At 31.6% G+C, this 18,549-nt stretch overlaps 3 protein-coding genes across 5 annotated transcripts; all 3 read right to left on the reverse strand.

The window, feature by feature from the left end:
• Window positions 1-2,078: 2,078 nt before the first annotated feature.
• On the reverse strand, window positions 2,079-3,080 carry LOC7488407 (MLP-like protein 328). The gene is made up of 2 exons (XM_002312411.4): window positions 2,851-3,080; window positions 2,079-2,571 (listed from the first exon to the last, which is right to left on the reverse strand). Exons 1-2 carry the CDS (start codon window positions 3,035-3,037, stop codon window positions 2,306-2,308), a joined length of 453 nt encoding a protein of 150 aa, XP_002312447.1. The 5' UTR covers window positions 3,038-3,080; the 3' UTR covers window positions 2,079-2,305.
• A 3,458-nt stretch (window positions 3,081-6,538) lies between these two features.
• On the reverse strand, window positions 6,539-10,921 carry LOC7488408 (uncharacterized). The gene is made up of 7 exons (XM_002312412.4): window positions 10,267-10,921; window positions 9,911-10,174; window positions 7,910-8,426; window positions 7,593-7,792; window positions 7,372-7,484; window positions 6,875-7,015; window positions 6,539-6,764 (listed from the first exon to the last, which is right to left on the reverse strand). The coding sequence occupies exons 1-7, from the start codon at window positions 10,801-10,803 to the stop codon at window positions 6,683-6,685; spliced, it is 1,854 nt and encodes a 617-aa protein (XP_002312448.4). The 5' UTR covers window positions 10,804-10,921; the 3' UTR covers window positions 6,539-6,682.
• A 2,639-nt stretch (window positions 10,922-13,560) lies between these two features.
• LOC7488409 (protein C2-DOMAIN ABA-RELATED 7) lies at window positions 13,561-15,930 on the reverse strand. 3 transcript variants are annotated; one of them, XM_024606109.2, is made up of 4 exons: window positions 15,670-15,930; window positions 14,790-14,885; window positions 14,280-14,577; window positions 13,561-13,820 (listed from the first exon to the last, which is right to left on the reverse strand). In XM_024606109.2, the coding sequence occupies exons 1-4, from the start codon at window positions 15,778-15,780 to the stop codon at window positions 13,798-13,800; spliced, it is 528 nt and encodes a 175-aa protein (XP_024461877.1). In that variant the 5' UTR covers window positions 15,781-15,930; the 3' UTR covers window positions 13,561-13,797. The 3 variants fall into 3 exon arrangements, with proteins under 3 accessions (XP_024461877.1, XP_024461876.1, XP_006379768.1); XM_024606108.2 differs by having other exon boundaries at window positions 13,561-13,824; XM_006379706.3 differs by lacking the exon at window positions 13,561-13,820 and adding an exon at window positions 13,940-14,187 and having other exon boundaries at window positions 15,670-15,929.
• Window positions 15,931-18,549: the final 2,619 nt, after the last annotated feature.

The raw sequence follows: 18,549 nt of genomic DNA on the forward strand, positions 1-18,549 counted from the left end.
TGACACGTGATAAATTGTAATTAAAGGACGAAATTGAAAACATCAAAAACTTTTCTAAAAGGGTCAGGGACTCAAATATGCAATTAAAAACCTAAGGACATAAATCAAGAAACAAACATATAAGAGAATTGATCCATACTTTTGCTAGGAGAGAGAGAAAAGCAAGAAGAAAAATAAAGAAACGATCACCGACGACAAACCGTCCACCAAGAACCACAACACATGGCACCATGAGGAAGGGGGTGAGGCGACACTTCTAATGACACGACAGAACAACATATTTGGCCACGAGAATATATTGCAGGTGCCGCCCAAATAACACGAATGTATCCCACGCGTCAACGTCTGACGCGCCTTCTACTTTTTGATTAAAAAATCATTTAATTAGAGCGAAATGTCCAAAACAGCCCTTGTCATCCCAACATTTAACCAAAAAACCCACATGAAAAGACAAAATCACCCCCGGCTCTTTCCTTTTTTTTTTTTATTGAAATGGTGAAAATATCATTTTATAATCTTTAAAAAAAATGCAAAGAGATAAACACCATTTGCTAGCTATTCATTTTTTTGAGCTCAATGGCAAGTAATTACACTATCTTTTAAAAAAGAAAAAGAAGATAGCAACCCCCGGGAATCCTTTAATGATCAATTGATGTCTTGAAAATGACTCCACTATCCCCGTAACCAGGGCATCCAAAATCCTCTTGAAATGACAAAATTAACATTACATTGTCATAATCCATAGTATAATATATTTATATCCACAGTGAATGCTATAGGATAATAGCAACAGTTTTATATTTTTTTGTTAATGTTATATACTGATATTGTACGAATAAGATAACACAACACCATATTGTATATATGTATCAACAAAATAGCATATACTATATTTGTGAAAACAAACAAGCAATGCACACTATACTTTATTTTCCCCCCTCTTTATTTGAGGAATTGTAACTATAACCCTTTAATGAAATTCATTAAATTTTTAATTAAAAAAATAAAAATAAAAGGATTAAAAAGCTTTTGCATTCTACTAAAATAATACTCAATTAAAAAAATTAAATTATTAAATAAGTCTACATATGATATGGTTTTACATTAAGATCTTATTTGTTTGATGAAAAGTGTTTTCTTCTCATGTTTAGTTACATTGTGAAAAACTAATCAACGAAATTTATTTTCCAGTCAAAGAAAAATATAAATTTTAGATAGAAAAAACTTTTTTTTTTGTTTAAAAGATTGAGAAACTCTTTTTATAAATGACACAATTAAAAACTAAAGTGATACAATACTTTATTATTCTTATATATATAAATATATATATATAAAATAAATTACCAATATATTTATATAGGAAATAATAGATTAGAATATATTAATATACAATATAAAACTATATTAATTTGATATATTAGTGTACAAAATACTTTAATATACATAATATTTCTAGAAAATACATTCAAATACAAAACATGTTATATTATACAATAATCATACATTTTAAATCATATAAATTGTGTAATAAAATTAGGATACCATAAAAAAAATTATTTTCAATATTCTCCAAACACCAAAAAATAGTTATATGTCTATAATATTATATTTGAAATATTTATATTATATGTATAGTTACATTTTATATAATAGACTATATATAAATATATATGATAAAAAAAAAAATTCACCATTAAACTTCTTTGATCTCATTATTTTCTTGTAAATGTTCAGATAATTACATTTAATATTCTATATATATTAGATAAATTAAAAAAAAAACATATTAATAAGTAATTTTACAACTTATTTCTCATGGTATAGCTAAACATGAAAAGTATTTTTTAACTCATTTTTAATGATATTATCAAGCATTGTAAAGTAATTCACTTTTTAAAAATCTATTTTCTATATAAATTATTTTTTAAAAAATATTTTTCAACAAACAAACAACTTATCCAATACAATCTCAATACAATATTATTCACTCAGTATATACTTATATAGTTTAGAGATGGGGAACACTTCGATATCTAATTAATTATATATATATATATATTAGAGAACAAACACCATAATGAGTTAATTGTTTATAACATAACCATACCCATTAATTACTCTTGGGATTTCCAAGTTCCCGTCATGCACATACAACAAGACATACATCGACATGGAGCAACATCCAAGCCCGTGAATGGCACTTACATAGAGACTATTCAGACACAGAGGAAGCAGCAACGGCAGGAAATCCCAGTTTTATTTAACATTACAGATTCCATGAAGGCAAATGTATAGGTGTCCCTGGTCAGGCCTTGACAAGGTGTTCATCGATATCCTTGACAACATTAATGACAAAGTCCAAGTACTTGTTAGGAGGTGGGTCGTCTGGTTTGAGTTTTTCATAATCCAGAAGAATTTTAACGACGCCCCCCTCGGCCATGGAAACAGTCTTGAGTGTAATCTTGTAGCTCTTGTATTGTTCCAGGACATGTCCTCCCACGGCAATCAGAGACACTGACTTGTTCACCTCGTCGACTTCAACCTTCTCTTTGAAAACTTCTGGCTTTCCATCTGTCGTTCCACATGAAATAACGTGTTAAGATTTAGGATTTATATTAGAGAGTTTCAAATTGAAATTATTCTTCAAGTAGTAGCCAGGGTGAGAAATGGGGAAGGGACGCCTCCGCTTATACAAATCATGATCTATCGCACCTCCTAATGAACCCAAAATGGTCTTTAGACAAAAACTTAATTATTAGCATCGCTACATACAATAAATACAATAAGGTAATATTTATTTTTGCATTTTAAAAATATTTTTGAAAAAATTTAAAATTTTGTATTATATACCTATTGTATATGTCCAGAGCTTGACAGATCCAGTAGCCACCCAGTCACCTTCATGTACCTCAATGGCATGGATTTCACCAGAGGAGGCATTGGGAATTTGGTGAGCTTGGCAGCTTAAAATTTCAAAGAACTTATCAGCAGAGCACTTGAGCTCAAAATTGATCTCAAGCTTTCCCGCTAGAGCCATCTTTTGGAAGCTAAATTAAATCGTTGATTTCCTTCTAGCCAATGCCTCATTTATATAGTGGCAGAATTACGAGCGATGCAATTTTCAGTTGCTTGTTTGCGTACCAACCAAGACATTAATGAAAGGATATAGTTGGGTACTGGCATATTTAACAATTGCCTTATTAGACGCTGAATTTTGAAAATTAAACAGTAGTAAAATTTGAATACGTTTTTTTTTATATTATATTAGATAATGATAGGCACGTGCAGAACTGTCTGTACAAAAATTGTATTGTTTATATTTTATTATTTGAAAAATAGTGAAAAACTATATAAGAAATTATAAAAAAAATCTTTAAAATATGTTTTCCAAATTTAATATAAATTCAAAAAAATGAAAAACTAGTTTTTTTAGATAAAAATATTATTGCATTTCAATTAAAAAAATTAAAAAACATGTATTTGAGTATGTTTTAAAATTATATTTAGTATGAAAAAATATTAAATAAATATTTTTTTAAAATTTTAATATATTAATATTAAAAATAAAAAAATAAAATTTAAAGCTGTTGAGTGGTCAGGAAATTATGGCACAAGGACAACACAAACTTGTGGACGCTCGGGAAATTATTGCACAAGGAAACACAAACTTGTGGGGCGCTATATACGCCGGTAGGTGGTCAGGAAATTATTGCACAAGGACAAAAAAATTTATGTACGAATAATATAGTTTGAAAATATATTTGAAAAATAAAATAGTTAGAATATAATCACGTTTTATAATATTATTTTTATAAATTATTATTATTTAAATTAGTAATAGCATCTTAGAATATGTTTTTCTACAATCGCCAATGGTAATTGTTTAGTGAATATTTCAAAACATCTCTTTTTTGCTAATTAATTAAGCTAAATAAAAATCAACTGAAAACTTTATGAAGATTGAATAGATAGGATTCAAAATCCAATAGATAATAAAAAAAAAGAAGAGAAAATCAGGTGATGTTGAATGAGAGAAAAAAAAAGAAAAAAAAAAGAATAGATTACCGCGTACATGCCAAGACTTTGTTTTTTATATGTTTATAACTGTTAAAATAATCTCGACAAGATGATTCTAAATATATCTTGGAATAACACCAAATGAAATCGTAATAAACCCAAAATTAATCTTAAACAAAACTTTTAATAAGTTACGATCATGTTTGGTGGTCTTTCAATGTGTCGTTAGATTCATTATGATAAGATCTTTCTTACGGTACCGAGTCGAAAACGGAGCTCTGATGTGTCCCTAGTGACCCACTCTTTCTTGATCATTGGATCTTGAATTTCGTTTTTTGGCCATTGGATCTTCATAAATTTTTAGGTTGAGTTTTTATGTGTTTTAATTAAATTGAGGAACACAGGGTTTTTGGAACAACCATTATTCCCAATAGCGATTATGTTCAACTGTTATTCTCCACAACAGTTGTATTCAAACTATATAGTTTTTCTATTTAAGTAAAATACTAAATCGTGTGGGTTTTACACTGTAACTCATACACAGTGAAATGCGTTTAGGGCTACAGTAAAATTATTTTTTTACCCTTTATCCTTTAATTTTTAAAGGTTTACTTGAGAGTGTACAATGATTTTTGCACACGATCAATTTTTCATTCTTAATTTGTTCAGGGGTAGCACTATCTTTTTATTTTTTTAATAACAGTGCAATTATTGTATTACCTTTACAGAGCAAATAATTAGAACCTTTGGTCCAAGAGACGTGATGAAATGACAATAAGAACCTTTTTGTCATGGATAGATGAATAAGGCAAGTACCCTTACTAATGCGTGTTGACCATGCAAAGAATTATATCAGCCCTTTAATTTTTTTTTTCTTTCTTTTGATCCAGTCCTTTTTCTCTTAATTGTTATTGTTTTTATTTACATTGATGGTTTATAATTGGATTTTATTTTTTATTTTGTCCCTGGTTATTTTGTTAGGTTTTTTTTTATCAAATTTGGTTATCATTCTTTTAATTATTTTTTTTTTCAATCATTTCCTTGATTTATTTGCTTTTCTTAAATTCCATCTCTGAGCATTTCTTTTCATTGAATTTTTATGTCAAGTTTGGTGTCAATTTTTTTAATTATTATTTTTTAATTATTTTTAGTTGATTTTTTTTCAATTTCATTTAAATTTTCCCTTAACATTTAATTTCAGTTGGTTTTTATGTTGAATTTAGTCCTATTTTTTTTAAATGCTACTTGTTTTGTTTTGTATTGTTTTTCTAATTGATTTTTTTCCTCAATTTAAACTCTCAATATTTGTTTGGTTAAAAATCTTGTATTTTTTGTTTTTTTTTAAGGTTTACCTTTAATGGGGTCATCCAAGTCTCATGATTCGGGTCATAAATCTAAAAAATAAGCTCAGGTTGACTTTCGCATTTTTCAAAGTATTTTTTTCAAAAAAACAATTGCTGGTATTTTTTTCGCTTTACTATTTATTGGATCATCTCAATTTCATGTTCTAAGTCATGTATTTGATTTATTCACTGGATTGGCTATTAGGTTTACTCGAGGTTTTCTTTTATCTTTTTTTTATATATATTTCCTTCATATCAACGGGTATCCATTCCTTATATTTTTATGAGTCATGAAGAATATTTATTTTTATTTTTTACACCATTAAAATAATTAGAAAACATATATAAAAAAACATCAATATAATATTTTTTAAAATTTTTAAAAACACAACAGTATTATTATTAGGTTTTAGGGCACTGCTGTGTGATATGTGTGCAAGGGCTTTGTGTGAAATTAATGTGTGCTCTTATGTGTGATTCAGAAGTGTTTAACATACATCGGCCCTCTTCCTCTCCCCTGCAATCATTTTTTATTCTTTTCAAAATCCTGGCTGGAAAATCAATTGGGATTTTAAACTACTTATGAATTGATGTCTTACGAGACAACCAACAAAAAGAAGGGGAAAAAAATAGACCGACCCTAAAACTGCAATTGGGAAATTAATTTGCCACTATTTGTAATTCATTTGATTAGAAGAAACTAATACCAAATAAAAAATTTATTCAAATTCAAAAGTTTAAATTATTAAGTAAAAACATAATAATATTTTAAATTGAAACTGGCACAGTTTTTTGTTAAATATTTTAAATAAAGAGAATTAGATAGTAAAATTCAAATTCATGACAATATAATCATCAAAACTTTGATATTGAACCATTTCAACTCAAATTTAAATAATTAAACCAGACTTCAAAAATAATCTTATATTAATTTCAAAGATATCAGTGAGAAAATTAATGAAATAGATCAGAATTTCTTATTGTAATAGGAAATTAAAGAGTCTAAAGATATTTGTTTATTTCTAATTAATTCATACTTCGTGGATCGTAATAAAGAAGCAGTGCCCGATGCTGGGGGGTGTCTCTTAGCTTCTCAGTTCTCAGTAATTGCCTCGAGGATGGCAGTTTATCATTTTTTTTTTCTTTTTGATAATTAGTTATCGATTATTTTGATTAAATTGATCTAAGTAAAAATAACAATAACAAGAGGATAAGCAGAAAAGAATTCAAGTCCAGTTCTCCCTGTACATTACGGCCTTGGTCTTTATTCTTTATTAATTGTAATATAAGGTGCTTATATCTAATTTCTTGAAGATCCCCCATTATTTTACAAGTCCAGTTCTAGCGTACTTGTCGATCTGAGTAACATCGAGGATCTTGTCCATTCCACTTGCCACGAGAAACCTGGGAACAGAATAATTAATCAATAATAAATCTCAGTCTTACGAGGCGTTCATGCAACATTAACAGAAATTGTTTTGAATTGATCTAACTGCTAAGGTCAGGCGACATACTTGTCTCTCAGAGTTTTTGTCATAGATAGACAACCCCCAGGCGCCATTGATTGCATATTCACTGCAATATTTGGATTGTGAATACTCTGACGCAGGTGTATCCAACCATGTTGTCCAAGTTTTTCATCAGAAACTTTGGCCCTGTACTCACAAAATAATCTATGACTTTTTATATATAGAAAAAATCATGTGTAGATAACTGATAATCTTTTTTATGAAATAGAACTGCTTGCATCAGATAAATTCAGATTATGTTATCTTATCATTTATTAGAGAATAAAACAAATCATTAAGCCTCATCTAAAAATTTAATTAAAATGTTTTTTTGATTTGAAAAGTTAGTAGTCTGAATCCCATAAACTCCCTTCACTCTATTTAAATTAATAAAAATTAAGCATAAAATTTCAAATTTAAAGAAATTTCACATCAGAAGGTTGTTAATCATCACATAAAACTGTTTAATGTCAGAGTAATCATTGTGGTTTATAGCACCGAACCTGTACATATGAGCATCAACAGCTGCTGGATCGTCATTTGAGTCGACGAGGCATCCATCGGCTACCCAACAGTCTCCACAGGAATCCAATTCCCAGCCTTCAATTCGTCCCTCCTGAAAGTGGATACATTACAGGTGAAGTGATGTCAATTTACCATAAATGATTGTGATCTTCTGATGAAATGAATTGTGTTTTAAATATGAATATTTGGAGATAAATACCTCAACATAGCTTCGGAATGTCTCGATTGCATCAATACCTCTTGCCTTAGCATGCCTAGGCTCAGAGATGATGTTCATCCTTAGCTCTACAGATTCTAATGGTTCTTCAAGATCTTTTATGAGGCTACCGATTCCTTCATCTGATCCAGCTAGTTTCATACGTACCATTTCGATGATGATTTTTACCACCATATAAGCCCCTAAACATAAGATTAAAAACTGCATTAGAAGGTGACAAGAACAGAACTTGAACTACATCTCCATCAGCACTACTAGTGGGGAACACTCAAAATGCTATTCAAATTGCTAGGGCTTACCATCGTCTAGGAAATAATTCTCTTTAAGAGCACCATGTCCAGAAGTTTCCATCATCAGATGTGTTTCAATTCCATTTTTATTAAGTTGGACACCCTTATCAATAACATTCCGGTAACCAACTCGATACAAGCAATGTTGACCTCCTCTATCAATAATAAACCTTGTCAGTGCCATGCTTGTACGCGCATCGGTAACTATAGTAGTTCCAGGATGTTCCCTCAATACGATAGCAGACATGAGTGCTATAAGCCTGTCACCATTAATCGGGTTTCCTTCCTTGTCAACTACCCCACTTCGGTCCACATCAGTGTCGAAAACAATTCCAAGATCAGCTGAATTTTCTAGCACAGCAGCTCTAGTTAGTGCCATGGCAATCTTGTCCTCGGGGTTCGGGATGTGGTTTGGGAACATTCCATCTGGGTTTAAGTGTAGCGAGCCAAAGGTTTCTGCACCAAGCTTGTCAAGCACATCCCATGTGAAGAAACCTCCTGATCCATTTCCGGCGTTTACAATTATCTGTACATTAGGAGGTAGCCTTAATCAATCACAAAAACAAGTTGGGCTATATTCAATTTCTTGGACTATAGTCTATAGGTGAGGCCTGGGCCTAAAACCTATCTGATCGAGCAAAGAAGTCCACTCCGTAACCTACTTGCCCCCTTTTTCATTTATTTTTTCCGTACTTGGATAATTAAGATTCGATGCTTCTCCAATTCATGTCTAGGTTAAAGTTTCACCTATAAAAAGAGTTTTTGGTTTATGGAGAATAAAAGAATCCTTCTCTAGTTGTGATTAAAAAATTAAAATAAAATACATGGCCATCGCTAACTATTAAAAGAAGAAAAAAAAATAGGCTTGAAAACAATTGTAAGAGTACTTAATAGTCGTTAAGTGGATGCCAAATAGAAGTTCCTGGTTTAATCAGAGTTCTTTATTACTTTTTTCTCCCTGGCTCGGCAGGTTTCTCCTTTATTTCTAATCTTCTTGTTTTAATTCGATTGTTCGGTTGGCAAGGATTTTTGCTATATATATATATATATATGAGAATTGCTGTTATAATTAAAGAGGGGTTTCTCTCTCTCGTTGTATCCGAGAACCAAATTTTTTTACTTTTACTTTTTACAGCATGCAAAAGAATAAATTATACATTTGAGGATATATATATATTACAATTAACTACGTATTTAAATTTTCAAATATTATATTATAAATAAATAAAACCATTATTCTCAAATAATTTTTGTTTCCTTCTTATCGATCAACACTGATAATTTAATTATTTTCTCTATTTATATTAAGGTTATGTTTGGTGTGTGCTAAAAAAATTAAAAGAGAAATGTTAAAGGGGTAAAATTTAAGGATGAAATGTTAAGAAATGTAAAAAGTTAAAGGATGGAGTGTTAAGGATGTTTTGCAGGAGGTAGAGGAATTAAATATAATTATAAAAAAAATTAATTAACTTATATTTTGTGCTATAAAATGGAAGGAAATAAAAAAAATATAATAGTGTTATTTTTTTAAAAGAAAACAGGAACAGTACAAAACCCCAGATTTTTCCTCTTTCAAAATTTCTTTACCCTTCCCCTTACAATGTTAATATTTAATTCCTTTTTGGGGTAAATGTTTTTAACCTATATTAGAATTTCTCCTCCCTCCAAATTTGCACCGAACATAAGTACAGATAATGAAAAATTACAAGAGTAATTTTCACCCCCTTTTACCCTCCTACTAATCACGTCCTAACATTTAACACTTTAATTTATAAACATACTAAAAACTTCTTTGATTAAAAACTAATATTTTTTACACTTTTAAAATTAAATCTCTCTTGTAATAATTACTCAATACATTAATTCATATTTATCTTTTGGACTCATACCAAAGGCTGCCTAAGGATAACAAAAGATGAGTGGGTTGTGTTATAACTTAACAAGATAACATGTACAGCCTCATGCACATATACAAAGATAGGGAGGAGGGAACTTATGAGAGAGGGAAACCTGAAATTCTTTGAGGGGAGTGTCGTAGTGAAAGGGATGGTTCACTCTCTCCTTGATTATATTCCGGAGATGCTTTGCATAGGTGCTCATGAAATCAACTCTTTCTGGTGGAGTCTTAAGCATGGTAGAAACTTTTGCAAGCCTATTTGCATACTTACGCGCAGCTTTACCGCAAATCTCCTCCACCTCGGGCGAGGTTAGCCCCCCTCTCCTGGTGAAAAATTTGAGTCCATTACGAGTGTATGGCAAGTGTGATGCTGTCATCTGCAAAGCAATCAGATTCAGCAGCTAAACAAGCTAGCCCCAAATCGATCGTGCACGCATGTCGTATATGCTAATTGAAAGGGAAAACTTACCATTATGGATGCATCATAGGCAAATGGAGTTAACAAAGTACTCATAAAACAAGCTGGAGTGGTGGCAAGTCCCATATCAAACGCCAAACAACCAGCACGAACAAGACCTGAAAACACAGCTACACTCAAAGAAGCTCCTGATAGTCGTGGGTCTCTGCCTAGTGACACCCTAACATTCTCAACAACACGACCTTTTTCCTTTTCCAAGCCATTGATAACCCATTCGCCAAAACTCTCTGCAATGGCTTCCACGGCCGGAGGAGAAAGATCCACTGTTCTACCCTTCTCCCCTTGCAATGCCACCCCACGAACATCGGACCCATTTTGGAGCCTCCTAATCTTGTCCATTTCTTCATCAATTACAGCTTCATTGTACCTTGTGGCACTTGAAGATTTTATGCCTGTAGCTTTTGTTGCAGGCATTAAAAGTGGAAATTTGAGATTAGAGTGCAGTAGTTTTGATGTTGTAGATGAGGGGAACCTTGTTCCTGGAGCATTGTTTCGCAATGATATCGAGGATGTCGAGGTAGAAGCCATGGATTCCTTGCTCAAGTTGGCGCTCGTCGAATGTTTTGAAAGTTTTTGAGGGAAGATATTTGAATCAAGAAAGCAAGTTGAGAAGATGAGGAACTAGAAGTAAGATTAACCAAGTAAATGATATCCCTACAATTCAATCGATAGCTATCTCAGAAAATGAAAATATCTATATACAAACTTCCAAACATCCCTGTAGATTTTTTCTTGTTTTATGTATGAGATGTCTCTATTTTTGTTTTCCATGATAACGCAATTGATATTTCTTCAGGACGAGAACAATTGGATATCCTTGCATGGTACTACAGATTGTCTAAATATATAAAGCACATTCCGTAAAAATAAATAGCCAAATCTTATTCTTTTCTATCTAATGATAATAGTTTTTAAACTCGGCCCGGTTTAAGGTCCGGGTTTCAAGTTTTGACTGAGTCACCGAGTTGCCCGAGTAATAAAAAAAATTTTAAAAATCAAAACGACATCATTTTAGTAAAAAAAATAAAACCAAAAGTCAACGGGTTTTTTACCGGGTCTTGCCGGGTCACACCGAGTTTTTCCTTTTTCTATTTTTTCTTCAACCCGGCCTGGTTCTAGCCTCGAGTCCTGGGTCGACCCGTCAAGCCGGGTTTCAAAACTATGGTAATGATATTCTAAAAAATTCAACTAGTCTAAAAATAAAATTTATGGATTGAATAATCAATTAATTAATTAGTCATAGCAATTTCATCTATTATTTCTAGTCAAGGTAGTTGATAACTTATATTTGGTGTTTGATAGACCAAGGTAACTTGAGGTTAGTACCTGTAAAAGATCCCTATCGATGGAGTGGAGACTCTCCGATACTTAAATAAAGATCGTTTTAGATAGAGAAAATATAATAATATTCTAAAGAAAGATGCATGCCTTAAAAATATATACAATAGAGAATGAAAATTATGAACCTTTGTTCTGAATATCTCATGGTATATTTATAGCTCATGAGTTTTTTTTATGAAAATAATAGTCTGAAGTGTAATTTTACCCTAATAACATTTAATAATTGATAAATATATTTTATATCTATGTTAATATTTGATGGAAATATGATGGCTCTTTGAAAGATTTTTATACTTTTAAAAGGTATAGAGAGGCTAGGGTCTAAGATGTCAAATGTAGTTGAGTCCATAAAAACTGAGTTTTTCTTGCTAGACCCAAAAATGAATATTGTCCAGTTGAACGAGAAAAAAGAAAATCCACCATGCATTTGTAATGCTGTCCAAAAAAAAATCAGATAGATGTTTAAATATCCTATTGAAACACAATAAGTTTGTTCCTTTCAAATTAATCTCAGTGTTGGATTAAGCTTGCAGGCTTCTAATAACTCTTATTGATATATAAGATTAGGCTTCCATGTATGGTTTGAGGATTGTTCTTCTAATTAAATTTTCTTCTTTTTCTTTTTTTTCTCGAAATTAATCTTAAAAATTATTCATCTTACAAACAAGAATTTTAATTCCATCACACCTCGATCGGTTTAACATTTTTTAAGATTTTGAACTATGAACAGTCCAAGCCCATCATCGAGAGAGCCCAAGGCCGATTGTTTATCTCTTCTAAATTCCTCCAACGACGCGTTATTTGCAGAGAGTTTCCAGCACGTGCCAACTATGATCACAATTCACAACTTCAATTGTTGGTTTATTACATGATAATTTCAATTTCAATTTACTTTTATATTTTAAAATTTAGCTAAAATAAGTTTTATTTTGAGTAATTAGGTAATTATTTATAACATGATATTTTATTTTATTTCCTGAGTATCGAGAATTATTTTAGTGTCTGGTGGACTCCAATATTATCATCATGGTCTAATTGTTCGAATTTGTCCATTGATACTGCTCTCGTCTCGCGTCAAACCAAGTCATACTGCATTTTATGAAGGTCGAGGCAAACGCTTTCAAGTGTTGAGATGCCGCTTACAGTCAAACTATTTGGAAGGGGTGCTCTAGTTTTTAATAAATTCCTTGCTTTGATAAAGAATTCTCGTTCAAGGATTTTATGCAGTGGTTAGTAAACATAGTAGACTATTTCCAGTTTAAAGAGATTTTTGAGAATCAAAAGATAAAACTTGTAAGTTTTTAGAAATCTTGTATCAAAATCATTTAAAAAAAACATCTAAAAACATTTTAAAAAAACATTTTAAAAGTATTTTTTAAAAAACCTGAACCATAATGTCAAATAATTGCCTCATTATAACTAGTTTGTAGTTTGAAATGTGATATTTGGTGTGTGTGGAAAAATAAGTGTTGGGAAGAAATGAAAAGGGTTAGTTGGTGGTGAAATACGGGTCTAATTTAAAAATTCTTTTGGCCTTGACCCGAATATATTTTCTATTGATCAAGTTCTCAAGGTTAGCCAAACGCAAGAAAATCGGAAAAATAGCTTTCTCCATAGAAACAAAGTCTGAAAGTTATACTACTTGGTTGTGTTACTGATGAGGTCGAAGGGTAGACGAGAACTCCATGGGAGTAATTCTTAAGGTAATGATTAGTTTATTACCCCCATTATCTGTTACCACTACCGTAACATCAGAAAGCTAGCCTTCATGCCGGCTGTTATCTGGCAGTCTCGATATTATGGCCTCTGAGCTCCCTGGGTGGGACGTCGTAAGATTGATTTTCACTCAGGTTATCGGTATGTGTGCCTCATAAAACGTCAGGAACTAGGATCGAAAGAGTTGTTTAAAATAAAACCAAAAGAAGAAAGACAGAAGACAATAAATTAACAGAGAAAAATATTCAAGTAATTCTTGATTGATATCTCTATGCCAGAAATAGAAGGCACTCCGAGAAGTTCTCCCTGGGATTAATTGTTACAAAACCAAAGAATTGAAGAAGGTCAAATGCAGTCATCAAACTCCCAGTTAGGACGCGGTAAATTAATGAGCAGTCGCATCTTACCCAGAGAGGTTACAGTGAGCAGTAAAATTACGAAAATCATTTGATCAGTTGCGGTTCTTCACCCGGTTCCATGGTGCTTCCCTGTCTGTGTTTCAAAAATGATAAAAATTGATGGGTAATCCAGTTAGTTTATGCAGACATGCTTGAGCGAATCAAGAAAGTTGTTTGTCTGTGGTAAGAAAAATTGATATGGCAAGCAGTTTTGAGAAACTAGAGGCACTGTAGCCCATCATGTCTTTGACAGTTCTCACTAATTATCACATTGAAGCACATATATCATGTCACTACAGATCACTTGTTGCTTATTCAACAACAACAACTACTGCCACAGTAACAAAACCTTAATCCCAAACTAGTTGGGGTCGGTTATATAAATCCTTTTACATCATTCCGCACGATCATAGCCAAGCCCACCTCAATATCAGCATAGTTTAACTCTTGTTGCTTGCTACAGATAGTACAATAATTTAAACCCAGTTCAGGCTGCTTGAAATTTACATTACATATAACAATACATCTTGCAAGCACATTAGCCCGTACCTTCAGTTTTCAATCCTCGACAACCTGGAACATCAATCCACTCGATTTGAATCGTAACTTCACCAGACTCTACATTTCTTAATCTGAGAATCATGTCTTGGTGGAGTTTTCCATCATCCCAAACAATGCAGCTCTCATCAGCAAGGCAGTTGTTCTGGCTTGGCTGAACTCTTGAGACCACACAACCTTTCGGGAGATTTTGCAGGCCCATCTTTAGACTTGCGATATATGGTTGGAGGTCTATGCCTGCTTCACCCATTTTGTCATCCACAGTGAACGTGTCTTTGTCAAAAACTGTCTGCAAAGGAAGCCAAAACAATTGGAATCTGGATAGACTGCATGATATGGATTATCATGTTTCATCAAAATATTAAAGTGAGGAAAACGGTGTCTTGCCGAAACAACCATCAACTATCTGTATGTAATTATAGCACCGAACAAATCAATTGCTGAGTGATTGACATTATAGCGAGTCATAAACAGACTCGCATATGGTGGGCTATTACTTACTAAATTGATTGGAACATTGAGATCTGTAATTGAAAGAGTAAGCTCCTCATTCCACACTGGATTGCAGTTTTTTTTCACCACTCGAGTCTTCAATTTCTGCACCAACGTTCGGGTGATTTCAGCGCAGAGATAACATACTGGAAAAGGAACAGACAAGAAGAAAAAAAAGAAAACTAACGTGTGGTTGAACTTTATCTTGTGAAGTGAATATGTGTGCAGATCTAATTTTATATAATTATGACGTACTTTAAAAGGATGTATGCTGTCTAGTTCTAGATCATGATAAATGATTGAAGACAAAGCTTCATAACAAGCAAGTACAGAGACCCCTAAGGCCCTAACGCGATTCTCTCAAAAAATAATGACAACACATCAGCAGTCCAACATTGACCATAAATTTCAAGCAAAAATCAATCAACAACCAAGTTACCAAACAATTCTACCAAAAAAAAAGAAGGCCCCGTCCTCCATATTTGTGATTATGTGAAGCTAACCAGAAGTGAGAAGACTATTTCCTCTCATCAGAGAAGGCATTTATGGTAAATCAAGATGAATTCATGAACTCCACTCCCATCGATATCAACTACAGCTTCAATTAGATGAACAAATTTCACCCTCTTCTTGTTTATTTCCCATGTGTATAACAATAATATATCCTTGCACAAAATACAATTGTGAAAACCCTTTTCTTTGCGGTCCTTAATTCGCTCTCGTACATAACTTCATCTCCGCTTCCCATATTCATTTCTATAGAGGTCTCAGACAGACAACTCAAAAAGATAGAACCATGTACGATACCGAAAATTCAACTAAAAAAGACCAAGGCAAAATTAACAGTTCATGTAACAAAATTTGAGGAGATCAAGAAACAGTAGCAAGCCTGGTTTCCCATGGTGATGACAACATAAGGATCACTGGAGCCAAGGTCGCGAACGGCAAGATTTACGCCGCGTTTCACCCGGATTCTGAGAAGGCCAAGAAAGCTGTCCATTTTCGAAAAACTCCTACTGATTATTTTTCAGGTCAAACAGATACAGAATACTAGATTTTTTATGGCCTAGAAAAAAGACTTCATAAATGTCGCTAAGGACAAAAATTCCACAGGCACCTGTTTCTCGGTGGAACCCAACCTGGAAATCTACAAGCAACCTGCTGCAACGGGCTTTAAACAGTAAGAGATTGGCCGATCAAAAACTATAAACAGTAAAAGCCTCATATTAGACAAGCCTTTGTGGCCCACCGCTATGCTCGCTCTAACCATTAATGTTGTTTCTGGAGGGGGGAAAAAACACTTGTGCTTGTGAATTACAGGTATTGAGATAATAAATATAAGATGCCATTTTTGTTCTAATTTGCTTCTGTCCACCCAGAATATGATACGGCATTATTATCATTTTATTAGGAAATAGCAATAAGTCAGATTGCAAGATGGACATAGTGCCATCCATTTAAATGAAAAAATAATTGTTATCCTTTTTTTTAATAACAAAAAATGTAAACAGGGTATGCCTGAACTTTTTAATTTTTTGTTAGCGTGCATGCCTAACCTTTCATTTATTTTTTGAATTTAATTTTTAACTAATACCCCACTAGTCTTTTAAACTGTTTAGTTTATTTTAAAACAATTATAGTTCATTTTTTGAATTATTTTTATATTTCATAATATTTTAAAAAGTTAGTTATAAGTTATGTTAAAAAAATTACCATAAATTTTAAATAAATAAGTTATATTTACATGATGCATTTATGTGAATAAAAATCATTTGTAAGTAGTGACCAAAGTATATTACTTAGAAAATAAAAATGATAGCCAGAATAAGATATCTGCACATGCATTTATCTTTTCAATTTTTTTAAGAAAGATCAGGATTTTCGCTTTGGTCTCTTACCATGGTTAATTTTTTTTTAATTTATCAATATATATATATATTCATTTTCATGTCCCATTTAAAAATAAAAAAAATAATGATTTAAGAAAAAAGTATTCATAACATTGATCTCTTTTAATTAATCTAGAATTTTATTCTTAGCATAGCTTTCATTTATTAGAGTCTATTTGATATTGTGGTAGTGGTTGTTTTTTAAAGTATTTTTTACTTAAAAATATATTAAAATAATATTTTATTTATTTTTAAAAATTCAGTTTTATATCAAAATGATCTAAAAGTATTTTTTAATTTTTTTTTTTCAAATACACTTTTACACTGAAAAACAAATAGTAACTTAATATTTTTATTTTTGTTGATGTGTTTGTTTTTAGTAGTGATGAGCTTCATCATTAAGACTCTGTTTATTTTTGTGTTTTAAAAGTATTTTAAAAAAACATTTAAAAAAATTATTTTAATTTTTTTAAAATTAATATTTTTTTAAAATTAATATTTTTTTGTATTTTTATATCATTTTGATGCACTAATATCAAAATAATTTTTAAAAATAAAAAAAAAATATTATTTTAATATATTTTTAAATAATAAATATTTTAAAAAACAAATCATTGTAAACACAGCAGCAAAAACATCACTTCGCTGTTTTTGCTCTCACATGGTCCATCAATGCACTTGGGGGGCATCGCGCCACCCCGACCCCATCCTGAAATAGAGTATGAGCTAAAAGACCAGAAAACTGTGGACCATTTATATTGTACAATCATGAAATTATCAGATAATTAATGATCCCAGGTACAACAACAACCTGGAGGAGAAAGATTCTTCAACCCGATTTTGCGTTTTGCACGTGGTTGTCTGAAAAAGGTTCTGGCTATCGGGCTGATGGGTCAAATCAAGCTTCTTGCTTTTATCCACACGTTGATTCGGCTTCTTCTTCTTCTTCTTCTTCTTCTTTCAAAGAACAAAACTTCTCTGGGTTTACCACAGTCGGGATTGAGTGAACAAAACTTCTTGTTGTGGGGTCGGTTCGAATTATGTCACCCTGATTCATTTATAATCTTACATGTACAATGTAAGAATGTAATTCAATTTCTCCTGATATACTTAAAATATAGTTTAATAGTTTATAGAGTTATATGTAGTCTCGTGCCTGATATACTTAAAATATAAATTTAGAGATTTATCTTTTTCTTAATTTTCACTACATTATACATGTATGAATTATAAAAAATAAACCAATAAAATATATACCTTACTTTTAGTAAATAATCTTCTTCAATGTTAATCTGATAACAAGATAACATGGAAACAAAATAACATTTAAATTCCTATTAATTTAATAATTTGATAGTATAGACATAAAACAACACGAGAAGAATCATAAAAATACATTAAAAAAATTATATATTATACTTTATGTAAAATACAAACAAAAAATTCAGAAATTCAATAAAGAAATTATTAAAAAAGTAAAAAATACAAAATAACAAAAAAAAATCCGGCCTTGTAGCCAAGACCATTTGGGCTTTGTCCTGGAGCACCTAGGCTCGGGTCTAAGCCCACTCAAACACTCATTCATGCATCATTTTCTACAGTGCCGGCTAGAATCCAGGCAAGCATGATACGTAGTAGGGTATAGTATTAGAAATTGCGATGATTTTTTCTTTTTCACCAAAAAAATATACATTTAAACAATTATATTATCGAAGCCTCCAAAATACAATTCTTTAAAAAAGCCAAAAAGTTGTACAGATACACATAAATTACTGAAAATTTTGCTATCTGAAAGGAAGTCAAAGCGAAATTAAACACTCCAAAGTGCAGGCATGAGCTGATTCGGGAAACGAGCAAGACAAGCCATTACTCGGCGCCGT

This window comes from Populus trichocarpa, chromosome 8 (assembly GCF_000002775.5).
Source record: "Populus trichocarpa isolate Nisqually-1 chromosome 8, P.trichocarpa_v4.1, whole genome shotgun sequence".
Classification (NCBI taxonomy): Eukaryota; Viridiplantae; Streptophyta; class Magnoliopsida; order Malpighiales; family Salicaceae; genus Populus; species Populus trichocarpa.

What these genes read in the sequence shown, in the direction of transcription:
- LOC7488407 (XM_002312411.4), bottom strand. Translation starts at nt 3,037, where the DNA reads ATGGCTCTAGCGGGAAAGCTTGAGATCAATTTTGAGCTCAAGTGCTCT. An exon ending in GCTCTGGACATATACAATAG is followed by an intron (nt 2,572 to 2,850) that starts GTATATAATACA and finishes GTGGAACGACAG; the next exon opens with ATGGAAAGCCAGAAGTTTTC.
- LOC7488408 (XM_002312412.4), bottom strand. Translation starts at nt 10,803, where the DNA reads ATGGCTTCTACCTCGACATCCTCGATATCATTGCGAAACAATGCTCCA. An exon ending in CCTATGATGCATCCATAATG is followed by an intron (nt 10,175 to 10,266) that starts GTAAGTTTTCCC and finishes ATTGCTTTGCAG; the next exon opens with ATGACAGCATCACACTTGCC. An exon ending in CTCCCCTCAAAGAATTTCAG is followed by an intron (nt 8,427 to 9,910) that starts GTTTCCCTCTCT and finishes CCTAATGTACAG; the next exon opens with ATAATTGTAAACGCCGGAAA.
- LOC7488409 (XM_024606108.2), bottom strand. Translation starts at nt 15,780, where the DNA reads ATGGACAGCTTTCTTGGCCTTCTCAGAATCCGGGTGAAACGCGGCGTA. An exon ending in TCAATGTTCCAATCAATTTA is followed by an intron (nt 14,578 to 14,789) that starts GTAAGTAATAGC and finishes CTTCCTTTGCAG; the next exon opens with ACAGTTTTTGACAAAGACAC. An exon ending in TCGAGGATTGAAAACTGAAG is followed by an intron (nt 13,825 to 14,279) that starts GTACGGGCTAAT and finishes TTTGAAACACAG; the next exon opens with ACAGGGAAGCACCATGGAAC.